The sequence below is a fragment of the Ptychodera flava genome, chromosome 20, assembly GCF_041260155.1.
Source record: "Ptychodera flava strain L36383 chromosome 20, AS_Pfla_20210202, whole genome shotgun sequence".
Lineage (NCBI taxonomy): Eukaryota > Metazoa > Hemichordata > Enteropneusta > Ptychoderidae > Ptychodera > Ptychodera flava.
In genome coordinates this window covers 27,197,271-27,222,730 of record NC_091947.1, presented here as the reverse complement: position 1 = coordinate 27,222,730, position 25,460 = coordinate 27,197,271, and the positions used below count along the sequence as shown (strand labels likewise).

Sequence of the window (25,460 nt, the reverse complement as noted above, 5' to 3'; positions counted from 1 at the left end):
GCGGACTTCAAAGCGTGGCAACTCCATTATTGGGAAAAACAAAAACAGGCAGACCATCTATTTCAAGTTTCGAAAACAGGGTAATATATATATATATATATATATATATATATATATATATATATATATATATATATATATATATATATATATATATATATATATATATTTGAAATACATTGACGTATGAAAACTGACCTATGCTGGACTCGAACCCACAACCCCCGTATGTGTATATCTGATATGTGAAAGGTTGGACTGCAACTTATTTCCTGGTGGGCGGTATTTTGTGCATTTTTGAAAGGAGGTACCGCAGTGGTGTTAGTATTTTACTGTAACCTGGATTACTCGCCATGGCTAATCAACACTTTACATAAAATAGCCAAACATAATATACCCTTACCATATACACAATATCATATACACAACGCAAAGCAACGAAGATATGAACGATGTGTGGAGTCGCTTTCCTTTTATTACATTTGCCACATGTGGCTAATCAACACTTTACATAAAACAGCCAAACATAATATACACTGACAAATGGTAACAAGTGATTATCCATCAAAACAAGATTTATAGAGAAATTCAAACTAAAATGACATCAATAATGCTAAGGGCTATCCAACACACAACTATTTATATGTTCTTGTTGTTCAGCTATATGGGAATAAGACGAGGAAAGATCCTGGTGTGCGTATCCCTAACAAACAAAAGTCAAATGCAAAACATAGTTGAGATATTTATTCTCCATAATGTAAGCATCATTCGTATTTACTACACAATTTTTATGAATATCAAAATAAGTCTCAAGATATTCACGATTTGAATGAAAATGTTCAATAAGAACATTTTGAAGTTCATAACTCTATTCTATATGCAGATGCATTTCATTTGATTTATCACCCTACAGTTTAAAAGTATCTTTAGAGTAATAACGATAGAATTTTGTAATTTTATATCGGATTTTTAGCAAATTAGGTACCAGTGTGAATTATGCACATTAGGGTTACGACCCTATTTGGCAGCTCAAAATCATCAATTTTCGAGACGAAGAGGTAATAGGCTTTCAAATGACGTGTGGTGTAGCTGTATGATGTGGCTGTATGTGTCAACATTTTGAAAATATTGTTAAATATTCTTTCAATATAAATATGAACACATTTCAGTAAAGTCATTTTGAGTATCTCTATGGATATCAATTTTGTATTCTACATGCAAATACCTTTCCTTTGATATCTTACTCGATAGTTTAAAATTATTTTTAGAGTAGTTATCATTTAAGTTTTCTAATTTTATATCGCATTTATGCAAAGTGGGTATCCGTGTGAATTATTCAAATCGGGGGTTACGGCCCCATTTGGCAGCTCCACACCGTCATACAAGAGTTATCACCACAGATCTCTGACGATCTGCTCACGCAGTTGATTTCATGGGTTTTTGCCGTATTTGTCACTAAAGCCTCATTATGGTGTAATGTGTTGCTCTGCTGCAGTTCCGTAGTAAACAAGTTCCTCCGGCGACGTCGTGTTCCCATCGGAAGGTGTGGGCTACGGAACCGCAACGGGTTGCGCTGTGGGCTGTGTGTGCTTGGTGATGTACAGCAACAACAATCAAGGTCACCGTTTTACAATCATTTGACCTGTATTGTGGTAAGTAGTTGTGTTCATCGGAATGGAGCGATGCTGGCTCGAAGCATTCAGTCAATGTCTCACACAAAATACGGTCAGGTATTGGGTACTTTGTATTCTTGCGAGTTTTGATTTCATTGAATGCGCCTCTACCGTAGTTACCGAAAAGTTATGAACGGGCATTGCCGCGGATCCGTAGCCACTACCTTGAAGTTGGCCGTATGGATGCCAAGACAGTGGTGGGGCTTTTATATAGCCCTATGTGTATGTATGCACGATTACTCTACCCCAAGAGTAACCTTGGTGGATGTCGGGAGTGTCAGTCTGTTGGCTGCGCTATCTGCCCCACTTGTTTGTTAATCAGTTCGGCGCAGGCAGTCCTATGCGTAAGCGTCCCCTCCCTTGTTCTACCAAAAGCAGCCCTGTTCAATGCTGGCTGCGCTCCCGATCAAGTAAAGCAATGGGTCTATAGCAAGGTCGAGCTTGTGTAGGTGGTATGTATACGGTCAGTAAGCTTTTCAAGGTCACATACAGAGAAAGGGCGATCCTAACAGTCCTAGATAAAGGTACACGCCAAGGAAAAAGCATCGTGAACTCCGGTTCCCAGCCACTTGTTACCAATAAGCTTATCTGCAATATTCATTTATGTTGCTTTGTGTACTGATATACGCATTGACAAGTACATGAGAATTTATTGAGACTTAGACTTTAAATATACATACTTTTTTATTTGTCAAACTATCTCACTAAATATACGTTATATATGTAGAAAAAGGTACACCGTTAAACCATTGATGACTCGTTTTCTTTTCGACAGTTGGTTAGTTATAAAACTATCGTTTGTTTATGTCAAAGTACGCTGTTTCACAAAAAGGGGAAGAACTATTTGATTTCAGGAGGCTGTCTGGAAAAAACGTCGGCGGTTGAAGGAGAAATAAAGTAAGAGTTATATAAGGGCTTGAGGAATTAAGTGTACCAACACACAGAAAATTAAAAAAAAATAACGTGATCAGTCTGAAATCAATTAAATATGGGACATTTCATTCTCCAATTCTTTTGAAGCACGCTATCCAGAAACCAAACAGCTAGTTCATTAACAAAACAATGGGACTTTTACCATCATGAGGTTATCTTGGAATTTTGCTTCAATATGCATGCAATGGAGTTGCCTGTGTAAAACAAAATATACTTGCGAATATATACTTGATGATACAATTCCCACCAGTACATTTAGGTAATCGTTTACAGCTTTTATTAGTCCAAGGTCAAGTTGAAAAACGTTTGTGTTCATTGGTTTTCACCACCGCCTTAAAAAGAATGAGTCAGCATCCATCAGTGAACCGATGAAATGCCCCTAACGACTGACTGACTATGGCTACACCGATCAGACAATTAGGCTGGGAGTTTATTTCCTTGGGCTTGTTTAATCATATAACGGGAAAATAATTACAAACAACAACCCACGTATAAGCTGATACTGTTTCAGTCACAGATACATAAAAATGTTTAGCTGCAAACGTGATCAACTATTTCCCTCATTTAACACACATATTTACAAGTGAGTTGTTAAAACGGGAATGCAAGGTTTTTATCTCTTCTTCATATATTTTATCAGCATTTTTTTAACATTGTAAACAGTTCGTCAATGATGCTGTTTAAAGTTTGAAAATGTATTGCCATCACCAAAGAAAGCTCGAACACGTTACTACAGTTTCAACAACATTGACGTTTGCCCAACTGACCTTGCTATTAATTTTCATAAATGTGCGTTCTTTGGAAGTGTTTGTTAGCACTTCAACCCCCGTTAAAGATAAGATATTAAAATATTATTTATACCTGCTGAGAATGCGTGTCATCTGTGACCCTTGACCTTCAAAAATATGATACTATTCAACATTTATGACAAATGATACAAAGCACAGTCTGAGTGCACTACTCTGTCTACTGTGACCTCGAATTTTCTTTGAGTCACCGAGAATTTCATGGTCTTTCTCTTTCTCATTTACAGACATTTATTGTCCTGCAGCGATCAACGTATGGGAAGAATGATACAACTTTACATTAAAAGTGCAATAACCTTTCAGTGAACAATTTCCTGTTGTAAAAGTTGATGTGATTTAAAATATGGAGGATGAAGACAACATGTACGCTGCCAACCAGGAAGAGCAATCCTTGAAATCTGACGAACCGCCTGAGACTGTACCGACCTACAGGGTTTACAAACGAAGATGGTTTATACTTTTCCTAGTCTCACTCTTGACGTTTTCAAGTCAGTTGGTACGTCTTACTATTTCACAGTATCATTCTTATTTACTGGTCTAAACTAGACTACATTTCCCCACAGAAAAGAAATGACCCAAAAAAGTAGATGCTCTAAAGTTATTGAGATTATATTCACCTTGAAAATGGAATTTAAAATTATTACTTATGCCTTACGGTAGGAAATCATTGAAGTTATAATCAAAATAGAAAGCATGATTCACCATGGAAACGTTTCAATGGAAAAAAGTTTACGTCAAATTGATCGATATTGTCTTTGTTAACTAAATGGAAAAAAGATAATGTTACAATTTTCACAAAAATAAGATATCTTAAACTTATTTTTCTCCACAAGTTTCAAATGAGTCTACACAAGCTTATAGGCTAGCGAATTCTTGTAAGATTATAGAAGTTCAAAAATCAGCACCGTGCCTACATGCCCTCCCCTCTCCTCTCCCGGGTTCGTTCCCCCCCCCCTTCCCACCTCCCGGATTCGTTCTCGTACACCGATCAATCATCATTAATCATAAAACAAGTAAAATACTAATTAAATTGACATACTTTTGCAGTCCATAACCAAGCGTTTTTCAGCTCGAACCCAAACATAAAACTATCGGTGACCAACCTTTGCCTTTACCTCTGTTATCCATGATTTATTGGTAAGGTTTTACTATATGAGAAAACAAGGGTCAACAAAAATTGCTATGAATTTATCCAGCACCAAGAAACAGCATTTGTTTTCAGAATAATAAAGCATTATTCTTATCAGCAATAGTTCAAAATTCACAACCGGCCTGTAAAAATGTTTATCGGCAGAGTATGACCTTTATATTTTTGTAATGGCCAGTAACGTTTCGACTCAAAATTAAGTTACTGTGATCTACATGGACTACATGGCATAATATTATCTAATTCGAATTTTAAACTCTGCCAAACGATATCATTCCTGTGTTTCACATAAGAGTTGTCCTGGATCGGAAGCAATGGACGGCTGTTCTTAGGAAAACGTGCTTGGTCCTTGTTTTATGCTGTATTCAAGGCATTAATCAGATGTTGTGTGATTTTTTACCTTTTCAGCTCATGATGTCCTTCAGCCCAGCAGCCACTTTAGTAGCTCAATATTACAATGTGTCAAACAAAAGCATCAATTTATTTTCCATGATGTACCTGATTTCTGCGATACCCATGGGTTTCGTTGCTATGTGGCTGTTGGATACATATGGTCTAAGGCCTTCTGTAAGTATTTTGTATTGTCTCCACAAAACTGCATGAAACTTCCCTAATAAAGTATGGTTCAGAACGTTAAAAAACTGCGGCAATGTGGCTAGACAAATAATCGAATTCCTCAATCGAGCCGCCCAGGAATTTAAAAAAAATCTTTGAAGGGACAATATACTGTACTCTACAAGCTACGCTTTATCAGATAGACTTCAGTGAAACATTAAGCTTGTTTGAAACTGGTAAGTTTCAATACTGGAGATACCGGTAAATTTGTATCGTTGGTTTGTGAAATTTTATTTTTTATTAATTATATAAAATTATGTGAAAATGGTCAAAGGTCAAAGCCAACGTTGATTAAGACTGTAGATAATAAATGACACAAAGGAAGGTTCAAATGTGAGTAAAAGTCATGTTAAATACTTCATTTTATAGATACTGATCGGTGCTTGGGTGACAGCCATAGGTAGCATTGTCCGCAGCATCAGTGTATTGCCGTTCATACCACAAGCATGGTCATTTCCCATGGTGTGCTCGGGCCAGGTCCTCTGTGCCATTGCCTATCCAATATTCAACAGCTGCCCGGCAAAAGTATCAGAGAAATGGTTCAGTAGCAATCAGCGAGCTTTTGCAACTATGGTAACAACGTCTGGGTTTGGATATTTCATCGGTAACATAATACCTCCCATCATCATTCAGAATAGAGGTGTGCCGTTCTTGGTAAGTAAGAGCCATTCAAAAGTCAATAACCTATATTGTTTTTGATATTTTAGTTGCAAATACCGGTATACATTAAAATATTGAACTACAAAATACCAACTTTGCGGAGACAATGCACCTTGTATGTAATTGTTGACAAATGAATTCAAGGTCAGGACCAAATTTCAGATGTCTTCAAAAGCGTTTGACACAAGTCACATTCAGGCTGGGTTGACAACATGGAATCTAAGCACTTCGACATGAGTTGTGAAAGTAAACGAGGAACTGCATATTTGTATATAACAAGACCCCATAAAAGAGTAAATTAGAAATTACCATATGCTGCATGGTTTATCGAGTGACTATACCCCGTGTATTAATTGATAATGACATTTGTGTCCTTTGGTACATCTTATATCAGCGTAAAGTAAGCCATGTTCTAATTCATTAATTAATTAAACCCATGTTCTAATTGATTCTAAGGTTTGTGTTCTTTGATCCACCAAATATCAGTGTTAACCAAGCCAGCTGTCGAGACATGTTCGAGAACGAAAAAAAATAAAAAATACCATGGTGTCTGGCAGTGCCTTAGCTATATATTGACTGTTAAATCATCATGTGACATGTATGCATTATCGTAAAAACTTTACGCAACAATTTGATGTTTTGCAATCTACACAGCTACTTGTGTATTCAATTCCTCCCGTGCTTGGGGCATTGATGGCAACCTTTTGCATGTGTAGTAGTGCGCCACCAACGCCACCATCACCAAGTGCTGGTGAACAGATGCAACCATATTGGATTGGACTAAAACAGGTATTGATATACAGAACGGTCCAATAGATCACTTTTGTTAGTCAGTGATTTTTATTTATATCGTTGTTTCTAAGTTTCAAAAATCATAAAGACGAAAGGAAACATATACATGTGTGCATGCGTGTCTATGTGTGTCAATAATGTGTAGGGAAGCAATGGGTGAAAAGAACATAGTCCATGGGAAGAAGGTACTGCATCTGTGTGCTACAGAAAGGTGGCAATGGTGGATCCATAATTAAACCTTTCCTATGACCCTATAAATAATTCTTTATATTGAATATCTAGATAAAAAGTCCACAATTACCATAGCTGCAAAACCTTGGCGATTACTGTAACAAAACGGACAGCTAATGGTAGTAGTGCGTATCCAGAAAAAAAAAGAAAGAAAATTGTCAGGGGCTTACCCTACTTGGACAAATATCTTATTAGACGATGCGATAACTAAACTGTCAAGCTGTCTCTATAATGTGTAAAACTCTAATTGATATAAAGTAAAGATATAAATATGAATTGGAAAATGAAGGCAAGAAAAGGGGAAGATGGATAGAAAGCTTCGAAGGGAATATAATAAAAGTGGCAAGAGGAATAATAAAATTTACAAACAATTTACATACAAACACTTGATGAATTAATCAAATGCAACAGACATGAAACCTCTGTCTATTTTTAGGTCGTGAAAAACAGGCCATTTTTGATATTTGTTGCTGTCATGGGTACCACTGGTGGACTGGTTAATAGTTTCAATGTAATTGCAGAAGAAATGTTGTGTGCACAAGGATATACACCGGTAAGTTTTGTGAATTCTGTAGATAAACAAACTGTGTCAACCTGTGAATGCTCATACTGAAACCAATAATAGCCTTTGTAATGATGATACAATGTACAAGTAAATCATAGAAGCCGATTGAACAGTTCATGGATCATTAGCAATTAGCATTTCTATCTTTAAAATACTCAGCATATTAGGCCAAGAAAAATAAAATAAAATAAAGAGTTTGTTTCTCATCCTCGCTCGTGTCGATTCATACCCGCCGCGTCAACTTTTTTCTGCTCATGAGGAAATAAAATAAAAAAAACCGCAAAAATACACGACGATAGTGCATAACACAATGCTGTATAAAACAGAAATGTAAACAAAATAACTGACACTAACATTCCATTCAAAATTGTACGCATATGTAAGCTGTCATAACTGTGCATTGCTGCACTAAACGTCAAACCACACAAAAACACTAAAACAACTCTGCTGTGCATTTATATCTGCGTGCATTCCTATGTTGTTTTCATGTTTTTGCGTGTTCTTGTTGGTTGAAGAATAAAAGAACTGAGAAGAAAGAAAACTCGCGTCACCGCATCATTTTTGCAATATGTCTAGGAAGAGAAACAAACTTTTTATTTTTCTTAGCCTTACCAGTACTATTTTTGTACATTATACAAAACTTTAAGGTACTACCAAAATGAGAAATCAAACATTTTTGGGAAACACAAAGAAGTTACCATGTGTTGGAAGATGTTTTGATGATATAGCTCATACCTATAATTGACAAAGCTCATTTTTTGTTTTGTGTTCTTTGTGTATCTTTCTTTCGGCTTTAGACATTTGTTGGATTGGCTGTCGGGTTACAGTCAGGCATTGGTTTGATTGGTGCAATCATAGGATCACTTTTCGTCGACAAAACAAAGTTATTTGAAGAAAGTCTGAAATTTACACAAGCAATGGCATCGGTCATGAACATATTAATGTTGGTGGTAAGTACATTGTATCCGAAACCAATTTCCAACTTTCAAAAAGTCAGGACTCACCTTCTTGTCCGACTTCTTTTTCTCCCATTTACACCTTGGTGCTCTATCAAGCTCTCTAATTTGCTGATTTTGTTGTGGTGGTCTCTGTGTGTGTTTGCATGGGCGCCAAGGAAAGTTTTGTGAGATTTAATTCAAATTAATGTAACTGAAAGCTACAAACTTTGTTCAAACTTTTCTCACGGAAACTTTCAAGCTATGTCTTTCATATCCAGAAAAGAAAATCAGGGATTACTGCGCACAAGAGAAAGAAATAACTTATATAAATTTATCGTCGTCTGAAATTTAAAATGGCTGCCAACCCTATGGGTAAAGTAATTTTGTATAATTCAAAAAATAAGACGGTGAAAATTCCATTTGCTTCAAAAGGTTAAAATAAGTCCAACAAGAGGCAAAGCATTTCAAAAAAGGTTGACTTGTTCTTTTTATTCTCTATGCAGGCTTCATTCTTACCAAATATGGAAACTGTGATTCTCGTCACCAGTATTTTAACTGGTTTCTTCAACTCTGCCATTGTTCCAATAACCGTAGAGCTTGCAGTTGAAGCCACGTACCCAGTTGCAGAGGGCACGTCTCTTGGTCTTCTCTTGATCAGCATGTAAGTTATTCAGTTATTACTCGATTCGATTCGAACTCACAATGTACGGCACCTATAGCGTGTATTGTAGAATACCCATATTTTTCAGTCTTTGAAACCACGTGTCTGTATGTTCAATTAATGTTAACATTCAATGAATTTGTCATTTTGTTGACTCGAAATTAATCTGACATTCTGGTGTTTTTGTGGTGCGTATGAGGAATACAAATGCAACATTTTGCTGTTATAAAATCCCAATAAGTTACTGTGGTTACTCAGAACAGAATTCAGTAATTCCAGTCAGCTGATGTGGAGTTTTAATCTGATTGATTTTCGTACAAAATAAAATTTCAGAGAGTGCAATCATATGAGGATTATGATAGCAGTGCCCACAGCTTTATAGGTCTTTGTTTCCAAAGGTCCCTAGGGCCGCTTTCCTGTTGTCCGTTTCTATTCTGCCTTTTATCAATCTGTCAAATTGCAATCCCAACGATTTTGCTTCGATAGTGCTGATTAACCATGGAAAGTGATTCTTTCAGGATGTTTTTCCTTCAGTATCCGGAAACTTTTCCGATGCTCATTTACTCTTTCAAGTAACCGTTGAGTTTTATATCAAATACTGCATTTTTTTTATATTTACAACAGCAATTTGCAAGGTATAATATTTACATTTCTTCTTGAGTCATTGGGTCGACCAATGACACGCTATCAGAGGGTCCATCAGAAGTGTACTTCGCATAGTAACGGCAATAACTCTAGTTATCCATTGGTCTCTCTCTTATACCAAGTTGGCGAAAATGTATCAGAACCCCAGGATATGACAGGTGAATCATGTAAAACATTCAGTTTGGTAATCAGTGCCAACATTCAGAATGTACATAATAAATACTTAATTGATCTCCGTAGAGAAATTACAATATCTACTTCAAAGCAATCCGGCAACAAACAATAAAAAGTCAAACACGTTCACACACAAACATAAAAATGTGACGAAAACAAACTTGCTTAAAAATCTGCTCTGCTTGATTTGCAGTTGTAGTTTAAAATAGCTCTTTGTATAAAAGAATGCTTAAAACGCTGTGTGTGTGTGCAAAGGGCACTCTAAATCTACCACTTCTTTCGATACAATGACTACCAAATTCTTTGTACAAAGGATATGTGGCATCACTGAAGATTGCATTTCTCTTATAGATCATTTTGTCTGTATAAATTTCATCAAAGGAGCATAATTTCCGCCCAACCACTTTACTAGTTTTTTTAATTACCTTTTCCAATCTATTATTCTCCTGGACTGAGATGTCACCATACCCAACAAACAGTTCCAAACATTAAAACACTACCCTAAAGTACATGGTATTCAGACGTAAATTAACATATTTCTTTGGGAATCCTGGAGAAATGAGGAAAGCTTAACTGTCCCGGAAAATCTCAATCTGTCAAACGCTGTTAAAATACTGTATGAGTGTTTGCCGGAAGATGTATACATTTGCCACAAACACTGTTGGAAAGTAGTCTTTTCCATCTGCCTACTTAAGGAAAACTGCTCACTTGAATGTTCAGTGACTGAGTGAATGAATTATATAAATTCCACTGAAGAGAACGAGCCGAGTTATTGCATCTGTCTTCTCTTATGATTGTCCTTTGATCCATACGCAGTGCTGCGGAAATGCGATTTGGAAGATGGTTAACTTCTCACAGCAGCCAATTAAAAGCAATTATATCAAATGCTTAATTACTCAATGTTAATCAAATCATGTATACCAAATGATGTCAGTAGCGAATGAAAATTGAAATGTTCATCATCCTTTTCTCCATTTGTTACTGTTAGTGGCCATGATGGTGTGTGCTGGACTGCTGTGTTTCCAGGCGATCGCATTGATACTGTGCTTCAAGACAGACTACAAGCGACTGAATGCTGAAAAATTACTCCATGCTGAGGGGGATCCTTCTGTCAATGCAGAAGGCTTGCAGAACAGTGAAGTAACTACTTGAGTCTGGTTTATTGCATACACAGACTCAATGTGATCGAATTCTAATTCTGACCAGCATCTATGGATAAAGCGTACCTTAGTGTCTCCCAGTGTTGTCTTCAAGAGATTGCCAGGTTTATCGTTTCTTACCTATACATCCTATACACCTATGAACGATACATCATACAAGTCAAAATTAAATTTATCAAATATATATCTTTGCATTCATTCATCGCAGGCTTATTCTAAGAAAATGTATAGTAATTTATGTTATAAATTTCGCCTGTCTACACTGGAGAACAGGCGAAAAATTTTAGACACAGTCTTTCTTTTTAAAATCCTACACTCTTATTATAGTGTACCAGATGTGCTTGCAGAAATTAATTTTACCGGTCCTGCTTTTACATAGCGTCGTAATGTACTTTTAGACCAGGGTCAGCACGTACGAACATCTCTTTTTTATCAAGATCTCAGGCATATTTTAACTCCATTTGCCACAAGCAAAATTTTAATATTTTGAATAACTGCACTAGTTTCTGACATGCATAATGCAAGATACCTTTTACTGAATAATAATTTAATTTTGTCTGGATGTTTCTTTGTCTGTCTGTTGTGACAACCTGTTGGTTCGTGAGTAGATAAATAAATAAATGTACAACATATGCCAACATCGCTTGTAGATATATACTTTTTTTAAAATGGCGGCTATACGTATACCAGTGACCGCGTCTGAATCTGCTTCCTGTAGATGAAAGGACGCAACCAAAGTTTATTTGGCAAAGTCTTACAATGATTGGAAAACTATAAAACCTGATGTATTATGAACAAGCATCAAATGCTGACTTTGCATGACGCATTCAGAAGAATATATAGGCCTAGTGGTATTGTGAATGATTGGATCATTGGGGTCCGTGAAGTTTGTTACTTATTCCTTTTTCCTTATTCCTTATTCGAACGTGAAGTTTGTTACTTATTCCTTTTTCCTTATTCCTTATTCGAACGTGAAGTTTGTTACTTAGGATTCCTTATTCCTCATTCGGACGTGAAGTTTGTTACTTATTCCTTTTTCCTTATTCCTTATTCGAACGTGAAGTTTGTGTTTGTTACTTATTCCTTTTTCCTCATTCCTTATTCGAATGTGAAATTTGTTATTTACTCCTTTTACCTTATTCCTTATTCGAAGTATGTTACTTATTCCTTTTTCCTTATTCCTTATTCGAAATCTGAAGTTTTTTACTTATTCCCTATTCAAAATCTGAAGTTTGTGACTTATTCCTTATTCGAAATCCGAAGTTTTTTACTTATTGTGTTCGATTTCAAAGTTGCTTGTTTGAAATATTTTTCCGTACTTTTATTGTCGAAGTTCAGACGCCAAGTGACGCTAATATAATCTGTTTACTGACAGGGGATAAGTTGAATTTCATATCTTTATAATTTTCGTCAAAAATAAGGTCATCTTCGTGGTTTCGCTGTTTCGCAGTTTCTTTGTTCCGTTGTTTGCTTAATTTAACTAGTCCAGTGTTTATACAAAATACATAACTGAAATCAACAAGTCTATATCGAGTGTTGCATGTTGAATGTACTGCAGCCCTTCTAAATACACTGACACTGCTCTACTCACGAGAGGATTGAATAACCGTTACAGAACTGAAACAACTATTCCTGGCTTTCTAGCAACTTTGCTCTGGTCAGAACATCATTTTATCAGTATTAAACAAACACATATGCTTTAATAGACCCGATCAGTCTTCATGGTCTTCAAATTACCACATTATAAATGTAGTTTAACTCTCTTTCATTACACTACAGGGCGCAATACACAAACGTAAACACATGAAACATGAAACAGAATCTGGGTCTAATCCTGTTTTATTACCGTTTAACTGGTGAAGTTTACATTTTTTACTTTCTGTGGGTATTTCATGGTACACCCTGCTGTGTGCTGTTATGGACAATTGTTAATGGAGGGGAAGTTTTCATTTTAATAATGTGGTAATTAAATGTAGGAGCCTGATCGTGGAGTCCATCAAAGCATATTAAGTTTTTGTGAAGTACTGATTAAATGTTCTGACCAGAGCAAAATTGCTAGAAACCCTGCAATATAGTTGTTTCAGTTCTGTAACGGTTATTCCTCTCGAGATTTCATGAGTGATCAGCAGGATTGATAGGTATTTATAGTTGGAAAAGACCAACATGGCTGTACTGTCAGCTACGAGACAAAAGTTCCAATTCTAATACCACGGGGAAACACGAGTGACAATCCAAGTAGTATCGGATAACGCGACAACATATCTCTCCGCTTCTGAAGAAATCAATAAACTTCTAAAAACACAAGAAGAAACAGAATACATGAACAATAATGGCGTCGAAAGGAATTTTATTCCCAACGGAACTACATGGTTTGGTGGATGGATTTTGGAGAAAGTTTTGGGCTGCACTCGCTTCACCCTAGATGAACTTACAAGTCATCATGGGCCAGTGGCTAGAGCAGTGGACTCACGATCAAAGGATGGTGAGTTCGAGCCCCGGCATGGCTGTGGTGTTGTGTCCTTGGGCAAGGCACTTTATTCCTCATTGCTTCTCCCCACCCAGGAGTGATGGGTACCTGGTAGGACAGAGGTTGTTATGTGTGCGTTTAGCTCTGCTGCGCTTATTGGCTGCACATGTGAGCTGTTGTCTGCTCCCCAGGGAGTTGAGTGGTATCATATTAGGTCCAGTGACCAGGGGTAATAATAATTGTAAAGCGCCTTGATCACATCTACTTGTGGATATGTGCGCTATATAAGAACCAAATATTATTATTATTTGTATACTTCGTTATTAACATGGCTGAATGACCACCCAGCGGGACTCATATGCGCATGCGCTTGCATTCATTCTGGCGATGATGAGCGAAGGTCCACAACGGCGTGTGCATTGAAACCCGATGCCGCTACTTTGAACTGTCGGCGACTGATTCTATGGTATGGGCATTTTTAACGTGATATCACAGTGAGCGGCAGAGGTCCCAAGCGGTTTTCAATACTTATGAACTGATCGACATGGATGAAACGACAGCCCCTACGATTGTGATCGGTACCGGACAACAATAGAAAAACGCGCCAGATATCTCGCAAAATTTATACATCAACACTTCTGGCACAGATGGTCGACCGAATACCTACCTGCTTGCATGCACTTCGCGAACGTCACAATCTTCAGATTTTGAATAAGTAAAAAACTTCAGATTTTGAATAACTGAGGAATAAGTCACAATCTGCAGATTTCGAATATTATAAAGGAATAAGTCACACACTTCAGATTTCGAATAAGGAATAAGTCACAAAACTTAAGGTTGTGAATAAGGAACAAGTCACACACTTCAGATTTCAAATAAGGAATAAGTCACAAACTTCAGGTTGTGAATAAGGAATAAGTCACACAGTTCAGATTTAGAATAAGGAATAAGCCAAAAAGTTCAGGTTGTGAATAAGGAATAAGTCAGATACTTCAGATTTCGAATAAGGGATAAGTCACTAACTTCAGATTTCGAATAGGGAATAAGTAAAAACCTTATAGGGAAAAGGAATAAGTAACAGACTTCGAATAAGGATAAGGAAAAAGGAATAAGTAACAAACTTCCCAGACCTGGATCATTGTAGTTATTTTGTGTAAGATACATGGCGAGACACCGGTGAATCAATAGTAAATGAATTTAACTTTGGTCATGTGACCTGGTTCCCCGAAAACAGTTTTATGTTAGCAATTCGTCCTAACGGTGTTTTGGGACCCGTTGGGGTTCCTTCATCAGTCACCCTACTGTTATGTACCCCCTCCTTTTGGCTTGGTAATAGTCAGCTTCCCTCTGAGAGGAGAAACCAGGTTCGTTAGAAGGTGGCTGATGATTACAGAAATAAGAATGTTGTCTTGTTCATACCTGGTTATAATATCAGCGTAGATGTCGTAAACTGATTATGGCTAGACAAAAGAAGCTGAAAGAAGTGAATTCCGTTCCTTTCAAGTGTACGTTTTTTCTAGCAAAGATACGTCTTACTTAGCCCAATTGAACGTGTCATTTTTTGAAACATACTTCAAACATACTTCAAACATACTTCATACTTCTCATGTACACCCAGCAGTACACCCAGTTTTTCAAACGCTACTAGGCTTCCACTCCGCAATCTTAAAATTCCTTCCAAATGGCCGTTCGGCTGAATGGTTGTTATTATGGCGGCAAATCTTAAACTTGGCAGCTGGAGGAGTGGTCATTGCTATCGTGCCATCGTGCCCGACTCCAAAAGGGATTTACAATATATTTATATATATTTACAATATATAGTCACTAGTTCGTCAGCAGTTACTGTTTTGGAACAGAGGGCTTTAATATCGTTATCTTTTTAGAGCAACTGTAAATTTTACACAATTAATTACCATAGCTACTAATACTTCTATGGAGTAAGATTTAGTATCCAGTAAAGACAGATATGTAAAGGAAATACTAGTTGGTCAAAGCATACATTCCGGGATCTTCTGTCCAATGAGATATCGTTGACAATGAAAAGAAATCTTTAGAATTTACAAGTACTTGAGATGAATGTCTCAAGGTAAGGTAACAGACCTGTCTCTCAGACAACCCCCCCCCCGCCATATAGTTTTTGAAAGCCTCCTCATTGCGTCTTATTTCTTGTTGACTGCAAGGTGATATTCTCATCAGAGTCGTTTGATAATTGCGAAACAAATGCTATTAGAAGCCGCGAGAAAAGTATCGCTACTCGCGGCGTTCGTTTACGCATAAGCAAATGAGTTGACCTTGCTGCTGGGTCATCGGAGGTCATACAACCTATGAGTCAGCCGAGGTCCCTGCTTCCGCCTGCTGTGTTTTAGTCCCTGGTTGTTGTCGTCCTTGCTTTTCGGTTCAATATATGCGACGGGGTCACTACATGCGCAATCTATGCTCGAATAACGCTGAAGAATGAACGTTGGCGGACCTGTGGATGTGAATCGGTATCGGAATTCTATAGTCGAAGCGTACAAGCGAATCTTTGGCTATGTGAGGAAGACACCCCTTGACCTATCGCCGGTGTTGAGTTCCAGAACTGGCGCTAAAGTGTATCTCAAATTAGGTAAGCACAGGGCTGCCACAGGTGTGCCACATACCATTTGCATTGTGATTGCGATATAAACACTACATTCTTTAAAATGGATGGTAAAATTGAATGAAATCCAAAGAACGCCAAGTACAGTCATACGTCTTGTCTCCCTTCTTCGCCGAAGACAAGGAGTGACTCATAACTGTATGTGCGAGTTCAAAGTTCACAGATATCCTAGAGTTGAGTCAATATGTAGGTGCCGTTGGGTGATCTTTATTTGCGGAGATCATTATCACTTACGATTGAAATGCAAACTTTTCTTGCAGAAAGTGAACAAGTTACTGGAGCTTTCAAAGCTAGAGGTGCCTTCAACAAATTATCAATACTATGTAACCGTAGTAATAGCACAATCAAGGAAAGGGGACTGATTACATCATCAAGCGGTAACCATGGCATTGCGTGTGTAAGTAACGCGTCTCTCCCGTCTTCGCTTTGTGGTTTTCTCCCGGATTTCCTATAAATAATTAATAAGAAGCTTAATATCCCCCCCCCCCTTTTTGGTGACGTATGCTTTCTAGTTTGACAAATATTCGATGATCACCATTTTCACCTTGCAAGGGAAAAAATACTGAAAATCTTGCATTCTTGTAGAGGCTGTACTGCAGCGACTGCTCGTAAAGCATAAATCCTCATTTTTCAACACCTGTTCTTTTGTCACAGGCATATGCTGGTCAAATGTTCGACTTCAAAACGACTGTGTATGTCCCTGTGTACGTCTCCGAGGCCAAGGAAACGACACTGAAGAGATATGGCGCCAACATCATCAAGCATGGCACGGATTGCGTCGATACGGAAACGACAGCAAGGCGGAAGGCCCAGGTAAGAGTTTAGAACAATGACAACAAAGGAGAGCGATTTCAGAATGTATTTCCCTACACATAAATCAAAGCGTCCGAATACGACTGTGAATTTGGCCAAGTAAAAAAATCGTGTTTCCGGTGACATAAGCTTACCTCCGAAAATTGGGGTACGCAGGTCGGATGATTTTTTGTCTTATTTGCTGGCTTTTTCCCCTTATTTGTTACTCGAAATGTTTTGGACATACGTAAAAGTTGTCTAGGGTCGTCGGGTTTTCAAAGGTAGGTCGGATTACGGGAAACACACATATTTTCTTTATTTGACCTATACTGTTATTTAGCCACCGCTGCATAGGCCAAGAAAAGAAACTATGCTTCCTGGTAGAATGAATTCACCCATTAATACTGTAAACGCTAGACTTCCCTTTATATTTTCATACATAAAATCACCGTGACGTGAATTTACGGCGGCCAAAAAATACAAAGTAAGAAACAAGCAAATTCCCGACTATACCCTGTTTTGAGAGCACACTGCTGGAAAGTTTCTATTTATTTCAGCGTCGAAGTCTTGGTGTTCCCGCCATTAATCATTGTTATGACAGGAGGTCGCATAACACCAGAAACACGAGGTCACTATATTGGTGTCAACAGAAAGGATAGTTTGTTTAATTTGTTTCTTTTTCTTTTCTTTCAACCATGATGTCACAGAAAATACTATGTATACTAGAGGATGATTATAAGTCTAATTTGTTGATTTATCGTGAAGCAAAATTTATCGTCGATGTTTTTCTTTCAATGCTAACAGGTGGCCGGTATTGAGTTCATCTCTCCGTACAATGACGATGATGTGATTTGCGGACAAGGAACAGCAGGGTATGACAGAACTTTCTCCGTTAAACTGGCATTCATGGTTTCCGTCATTTATTGAATTCTCATTCATTGCACTGTCAGTCGTTTTATCATTCATCTACAGAAAATATTACATTTTATCTTACGTTATATCTTTCACTTACTAGTATCATGACAAGTACATTATGGAAGCAATAGACGCGTGACCTGGCGATTGTTTTTCTGGCCTTCACTGCCTGCCAATTGCTCCGGGACCTTCGCTGTTACAACTCTTAAAATTATTCACGATATCGTTATTGGGGAAAGTACGAACTTTGAAATCAAAATAGTTGCTTTGAAATCAAAACAGTTGATATCTTAGACGACAACATTTTGTCACAGTGTTAGTCCTTTGAGCTAACTCAACACAGCCATCTCTGGCAGCGATTGATAGTGTTCCTAGGTTTATCATAACGCTTAAAATGTCACTTAGATGTACCGTCTTCGTTATGATTATGCAACTGTTTTTCCCTCCCCACTATCACTCAGTCCGTCAAACATGAGACATGCTTTCCTTTCTACATTGAGCTGACTTATTCGATCTTGACTTTCAAATTTGCACTGAAACGCAATACTAGTAATTTGTCCATCTTGTTAAATGTATATTTTACAAACATTCTTGACCCAAATAGCTTAGAAATTCATGAAGAGTTGCCCGATGTTGACGCAATTTTCGTCTCCGTCGGGGGAGGAGGAATGATATCTGGAATAGCCAGTTACTTGAAAGCTGTTAAACCAACGACGCAGGTAGGTAACTTCCTACTATACCCAAGACTCTACATATGCACAATTTGTCAGGGTACGACTCTAAAGTCTAACGAAGGGATAAAAAAAGTATTATATGTTTCTGTTAACGTGCCCTCGGGAAATAGCGGAAACTGTTTATTTGTATTTTCATTTTGATGTGACCCATCAAAAAGAGCAACATTTGGCAAAAATCGTAATTTTTTAAAATGTGAAAGAAATTTGGGTCAGAGGGTTTATATGCGGTAGGTCAAGTTATCGGGAAAACATACATTTTATTTAGCCCTTGACCCAAGTATATTTTTCAATTCTTGTCACTGTTAAGCGTATCGTAATGCAATCTTTCTAACATGTTCAGTAATAACTCTAAGGGTATCCTACCATATTTTGCTGGTTTAGTTTCGCATATCCTCCTCCTATCATTTTGTTTGGATTGCTTCTCCATGTTACATAAACTTGGATTTTATTTTTAACAGTGTGAATTCAACAAGCCCCCATGACACACAATGCCGCCCCAAGGATGTAGACGTAGTAGGGCGCTGCAATTGCACTTTTAATAAAATCCACATCTTTCAGATAATTGGTTGTCAACCGGAAACGAATCACGTGATGGATTTGAGTATTAAAGCTGGTGAGATTCTTGATATTGAATCTGAAGATACAATATCCGATGGAACCGCCGGTGGTGTGGAAGAAAATTCTGTGAGTTACCAAGAATTTCATTTTCTGATTTGCCTGAAAGATACAACAACCCAAATGTTCATTTTTTTTCATAACAGCTCATTTTACATAATGCTCGTTTACCGAAACTTTAATTTTATATTCCGTTGGATGAATGCTGTATGAGTTTGTCGTGTGAGGTCAATAGCGAAGGTTGTTAATGTTTATACAGCTATAGGAATTATTTTGTAAGGGAGAGAGTGAGTTAAATTATGAATGATTGTACGATAAATCTTTGAATGTACGTCTTGAACCTGAAATGCGATATACTGCTAATGGTGCCTTGTTCCCGCAGGTGACATTTGACATATGCAAATCATGCGTTGACAAATGGGTTTTGGTATCAGAGGACGAGATCAGTGAAGCTGTGTACTTCATGATCGAACATCATCACAAGGTGAGTCTATCAGTCTGTTTTTGCATTCATGGTCTATTTAATGGAAATGCTACAGATAAACCTCTATGGATGCATGCTTTTTTACACACTTTATTGTTCTAAATGTCTTATTGTTGGCATAAGTTTGGAAATAGTAACCGCAATTACTTATAAAGGGCAACGCAATTTTCTTTTGTTTTATATAAAATTTTCATGTTCTGAAAATGAAGGCGACATTATTTCCTATGATTAAGTCCCATAACTCATTCAAGGTCAGTTCGATCTTCAGACAAAACATGCATACGGCTATGTAGCAATGAAATGAAGTGTTGTCGCGCACGTGTGCTGTTGAGCTGGCCTCCTATTGAAGATTTGGCAGATTTTCACATAGGTCTATGCATATTTTACGTTATTACCGTTTTTGTTCGAAAGTGCTATTCTGCACTCACTCCAAACCCCGTAGATCTCGCTGATCTCGTAGATCCGTTGAAATATGTTAATGACAATGTGTATTTATACGTTCGTCATAAGACTCCCAAATAAGGGCAGCTAGGTCTTATCTGACTGGAAGGTAGTACGCCTACTACAACTTGAAACTATCTAACAGAATAAGAATTCTAAAATGTCGTAAAGAATATTTTTACGGCCAATTATGATTGACAACATGAGAACTATGGATGGTTAAATAGCAGGAAAAATACGTTGCTGTTATCAGACAACCTTTGGGATGTACGTTTCGGCTTGAAACTGCGAAGTGGCCTTCCCTTTCATGCCGACACACGCACAAAGTGCGCCACAAGCGGCGAAGCAGGGAGTAGCGTAACTTCCGTAGTTTGCGGCACACTTGCATGCAAGGTACTACAAATGTTGGCTCTGGATTTAGGGTTCGATCGAGCAGACTTGAGGGCAGTATTTTGGAGTTTATCGATTCTAAGGTTATCTTAGCAAGTCAATTATATTTCAAACAAATAATGAGAATTATCAGTAAATTTCACTTCTGAAGAAATGTACTATTGGAGGCAAACTTTTATAACTCAGTTACTCACTGGAGAATATTACAAACCTGAATTCACAGAGGCGTACATCTTCACCATAACCATCAAAAAGCGAGAAATTGCAATATTACGCTCAATGCGCTTTTAATCATAAGCGACCATTGACCCTCAATGCGGTATTTGACTATTCAGAAAGAATGCTAAACCCTTTCTCTCCGTCGCTTGTCAGCTCAGTTGTTCACACGTGACCGTTCTCAAATAGCAGATTGTCAATCGATTTCCATTGGTGCTTTTCTATATCAGATGCACCGCCAAGTATAATGAACACATGCGTAATTACACTATTGTTATACATATTCCAACTCTAATAAGACATTGAATGCTTTCGTAAACACATTGGTAGCTTCATCCATTGATAGCCAATGGTTTTGTCGAAAACTTTCTGACAGCATCATCTTGATAGTCGACATTGTAATATGTGATAGCATCGATGCATATAGTAATACTTTGCATAAGGCAGTTTAGAGTTGGAACTGATGAGAAGCAACAATGTGTAAGGACCGTCTCAGATTAGCGCATAAGTTCAAAAAGCGAAATTTATTCGTTTACGGGGGGAGGGGGTTTGACCTCCATTCAATTAGTGAACTTCACTTTCGCACTTTGATTTTGTGATTACACGTTCTCTTTACATACTGTGTAAAAATAAGCAAAAACTGCACACTCTTGCCAACAATTTTGCTGTAACTGTTTCCAACTCGTATGTGTCACGTTATGGTTAGTACTCAAATTTGATCGATTACTTGACGATGTAACGTGGTCAGGGGATACATATTCTTCAGAAGTGATATCAAAATGCTACATTATACTCTAACGCAGACATCAAAATTTCGCACTTTTGAACTATCGTTTAGGGGGAGAGGGTTTTGATGTAAACGAAGGAATTTCGTTTCTTGAACTTATGCGACAATCTGAGACGGTCCCTAAATCACCTTGAACGGTGACTTATGCCCTAGTTAATTGTTTTCATCAAATCTCTTTATTTCTGTTTTTGCAGATCGTTGAAACGGCAGCTGCTTTGACGGTCGCTGCATTTTTGAAGACAGCTGAAGAATACAAAAGTCAAAATGTTGTATTGGTGATAAGCGGGTCAAATATCAGTGTGGAAAGAGTGAAATGGATCATGGATAAACATTATAAAAGTTGAAAAGTTCAGTTGCACAGATTTCATGACAGGTACTATCGTGCCAGATTAGATCATATAAATGGGTATTTACCATTGGGAACTCATTAACAGTACTGGACCAAGGGAAGTTGCCTATCTTTACCTTATCTACAACAATATTACATTTTACTCCATTAGTCAGGATAGCTGGGATAGTTATTGTAGAATGAAATTTGAATTCAGCATCCAGCTATGGCACGGTATGTGGATAAAAGATTGTATCTACCTGTTGGCCCGAAAGCATACATTCCACTGCCTTCTACCAAATTAGACACAGTGGACGCTGTAGAGGAACACACAACCGTGAATATAGTAACAGTGGGAAAGAGACCTACGCGGTGCAGTGGTGTTACCACTATTTGAAAAGACTAGGTACACTGTGCTATTCGTATGGCGCCCTCACGGTATCAACTCATGGAAATCTAGAGGAGAAATAGTTCACTCTTTACTTTCTTATATTATAAATACAGAGAATGATAATTATGTATCCGCCAATATATATCAGGTCCATCAATACGTCATTGGAATGTAGTGTGACAATTCAGTGTTAATGTTTGTATAAGAAATAGCCTTGCTTGAAATACTCAAAATATTCTTTGTAATGACGAGGAAATGTATTCAAATAAAGACTATACTAAGTATTATATCTGTTACTTGCAAACATAAATAAAGATCCCAGAAGAAAAAAGTTATAAGACGCACTTAAATCATAACATGAGATTTGACTCTCTGTTTTTGCCGCAAATCTAATCATATTTGCCTTTCACGTCTTGTAACCTAGTCCCACTTCTAGAACTTTCGAATAATACTTTGTTAAGTTTTCTATATTTTATTATTGTTGCGTTCTCCTATCTTCTTTTTTATCGTCCAAGGTGAGAATATGGACTTGACTGCCATACATTAGGTTTAAGTTTTAGCGTAGGCTATAGTGTCTGTGGTTTTAGTTGTGGCCATATTAGTTTGGCAGAGGCAGAGATTTTCACTTCTTTATGATTATTCGTTTGATCATTTCCTTCAAAGACTGAGTGACCTACCGTCTTCAGTATCATATGCACAAACTGGTCAATGATAATTGTAATCTTTGTACTAGAGATGAAGTGATGCTCTGTCATCGCTTATTATGGTCGCCAGTTGTTGAAATACAGCATCTGTTGTGAAATAGTTGCTTTCTGTCCCGTTCAGAGTGTGCAAACATCAAATTCGTCTGGGTCGTTATCGACTGACTATTCTTAGTCAAAAATATGCTGAAGCTAAAGGTCTTCTCTTCAGCATATCGCAAGTCAAATTTATCACACTTTTCCAAGTGAATGTTATAGGAAACAAAGGTATGAAAGTGGTGTATTGATAATTATGTAGTCTCAGAGTTTTGGCGAAAAGCAGCTAGTTAAGTGCTTAAAGACGTGAGAGATAAAAATAATTTTTTTCGAACTTCGAAGCAAGTATACAGTATAGCTAGTTATTTAGAGGATTAAGTATGTGCAAGTGAAAGACGTCACGGTGGTATAGAACGATCTTTTCCGATTATTGTTCAATTCGATCTCTTATCCAAATTGGCTAATCAGAAAAATCACATTTGACGGTGGTAAGCGCCACCAACAAGCAATATACGTCAAGAGCTTTTCTAGTCTGGTTCTCTACTAATTTCTGCCGTTTGCTGCACCTTACTCATGAAAAGGGTCTGGTACATGTATGCACAAGCTCATGCGCACCTTTGTATATGTTAAAAAAATGGACATGCGCACATGATTTTTTTTTAATTTGTCTATCAAAACAAACCGTTGTCAGTGGACCTATGCTACCAATCTAGAATGTGGAAAGATCGAGAAGATTATGGTGGTGGTGGTGGTGGTGGTGGTGGTAGTGTTGATCATGACGATGTGATGATGATGATGATGATGGTGGTGGTGGTGGTGATTATGATGATGATGAACATAATCATGACGATGATGATGATGATGATAATGAGGAGGAGGAGGAGGAGGAGGAGGAGGAGGATCATGATGATGATGATGATGATGATGATGATGATGATGAAAGTGGTGGTGATTGTGGTTGGAATTTAGGAACGAAGAGATAAGGTGACTGAACTTTCAAAAGTATGTACCAGTGAAACCTGAAAGAACAATGTAGTTAATAAATAATAATCTAGGAATTCCAACTAACTTACTGTAGAAATTATACCCTTTCGCCTTTGAGATGGCCGAGACGCATTAAGATTTGCTTGACATTGAATGCTTTTCAGTTACTTCACGCTTATTCGAGACCAGCAGACGTCAAAAAACACTTTTTTTCAAAACAGACCTTTCTTACATTTAAATCAACTGTTCACTCACACTCATAGATCAAATGCACATTCAAAAAAGGTACCGTAACACATGGACCACAATTAATATAAAGTGTATGTTACTAAGAAACTTAAGTCAAGTCTTAGCCCTGCTGAAAATTACAAGTAAACTCATAAACTTTCAAGTAAAATTGTTTTAAAATTTCCCATCCATCGAAACAGCAAACGATTAAATACAGGTAACATGTCACATAACTCGGATGTTTTCACTGTTTCCACTGTCTTCAGTTATACGCAGTAAACTTTGAGGTTTGGGATATTTTACTTCCAGAAGCGCCGACAAATCAACACAAACTGACATTGGTGTGAACTAGTGATGACAAGATCCCTAAAGCCCATTGAACCCCATGCGAGAAGGAAGCCATTCCATGCCAGTCGTAGCCTTGATCTCATCAAATCGGAAACACATTTACTCCTTCCATGTTTTGTTCCATGACAAAAACGCCTGTTTGCAATCCACTTTCAGTCAGAAGACAGATAGAAACGCGCAAGTATTCGTTTCCGTTACTGGGTACTGGCCTTTCCACCAAGTTTAAACTGTTTTGTTTGCGATTGGAAAAAAACGAGAGCTAATTTACGTCATTGCCTGGAAACCATTGCGATTCTGGCAAGCGGAAATCCAACCCATAGTAACACCGCTGCAACTCTACTTCGTAGACTTGATGTACGGAAGTAAGGGGGTTTTAATTGATATGCCATGCTAAATAATTTTGTGTCAATTTGCCAGAAAGATGGTGACATAAATTGAAGATAGTGCCTGGTGTCTACGCAGTTGCGAGTATGTCGATCGTTTTAATAAGTAGACACAGCCTTAGAATTTTTCGTTAATCACGTTTGCATCAAGACTGCTACATTATCTTTGATGGCAAGAAAATTAATTTTCGCGGTATGGCAGGACGATTAACACATCGACATAAAACAACCTAACAGTTGGTGTTAGGGCTGGGGTAAGTGTTTGGTGGTTGGGTGGTCGGTCGGGTGCCCTAGAAACTGGATTTAGGGCCTACTGGTCTAGAAGCAGACTGATTAAGTTCTGTGATTTATCTTCCAAATGTTCCCCATGAACCAAGCAGAAAATATGCCTATCTATATTACGCGGGCACCTAAGGGCCATTTTGTCGCGGCAAAGTCATTATATTTTACAGCCGAAAGTGTGAAAAATCTCCTCTCGAACAAATACCAAAGGTGCCAAGTAGTAAGTGACAATGCCGAGGTAACATTCCTGAATATACTGGGACGCAAACACACGCGCGTTAGCAAGACACTGGTAAGATA

The 25,460-nt window shown here is 37.6% G+C and overlaps 2 protein-coding genes across 2 annotated transcripts; both read left to right on the top strand.

Moving 5' to 3' along the window:
- Positions 1-1,629: 1,629 nt before the first annotated feature.
- On the top strand, positions 1,630-12,706 carry LOC139120463 (solute carrier family 49 member A3-like). Its single transcript, XM_070684913.1, has 10 exons — positions 1,630-1,730; positions 3,640-3,908; positions 4,968-5,126; positions 5,544-5,828; positions 6,489-6,623; positions 7,294-7,410; positions 8,220-8,372; positions 8,864-9,021; positions 9,646-9,824; positions 10,829-12,706. Exons 2-10 carry the CDS (start codon positions 3,756-3,758, stop codon positions 10,990-10,992), a joined length of 1,503 nt encoding a protein of 500 aa, XP_070541014.1. The 5' UTR covers positions 1,630-1,730; positions 3,640-3,755; the 3' UTR covers positions 10,993-12,706.
- Positions 12,707-15,769: 3,063 nt separating this feature from the next.
- On the top strand, positions 15,770-22,485 carry LOC139120462 (L-threonine ammonia-lyase-like). Its single transcript, XM_070684912.1, has 8 exons — positions 15,770-16,072; positions 16,366-16,502; positions 16,760-16,918; positions 17,702-17,769; positions 18,417-18,531; positions 19,105-19,230; positions 19,544-19,645; positions 21,674-22,485. Exons 1-8 carry the CDS (start codon positions 15,922-15,924, stop codon positions 21,821-21,823), a joined length of 1,008 nt encoding a protein of 335 aa, XP_070541013.1. The 5' UTR covers positions 15,770-15,921; the 3' UTR covers positions 21,824-22,485.
- The last annotated feature ends 2,975 nt before the right edge of the window (positions 22,486-25,460 follow it).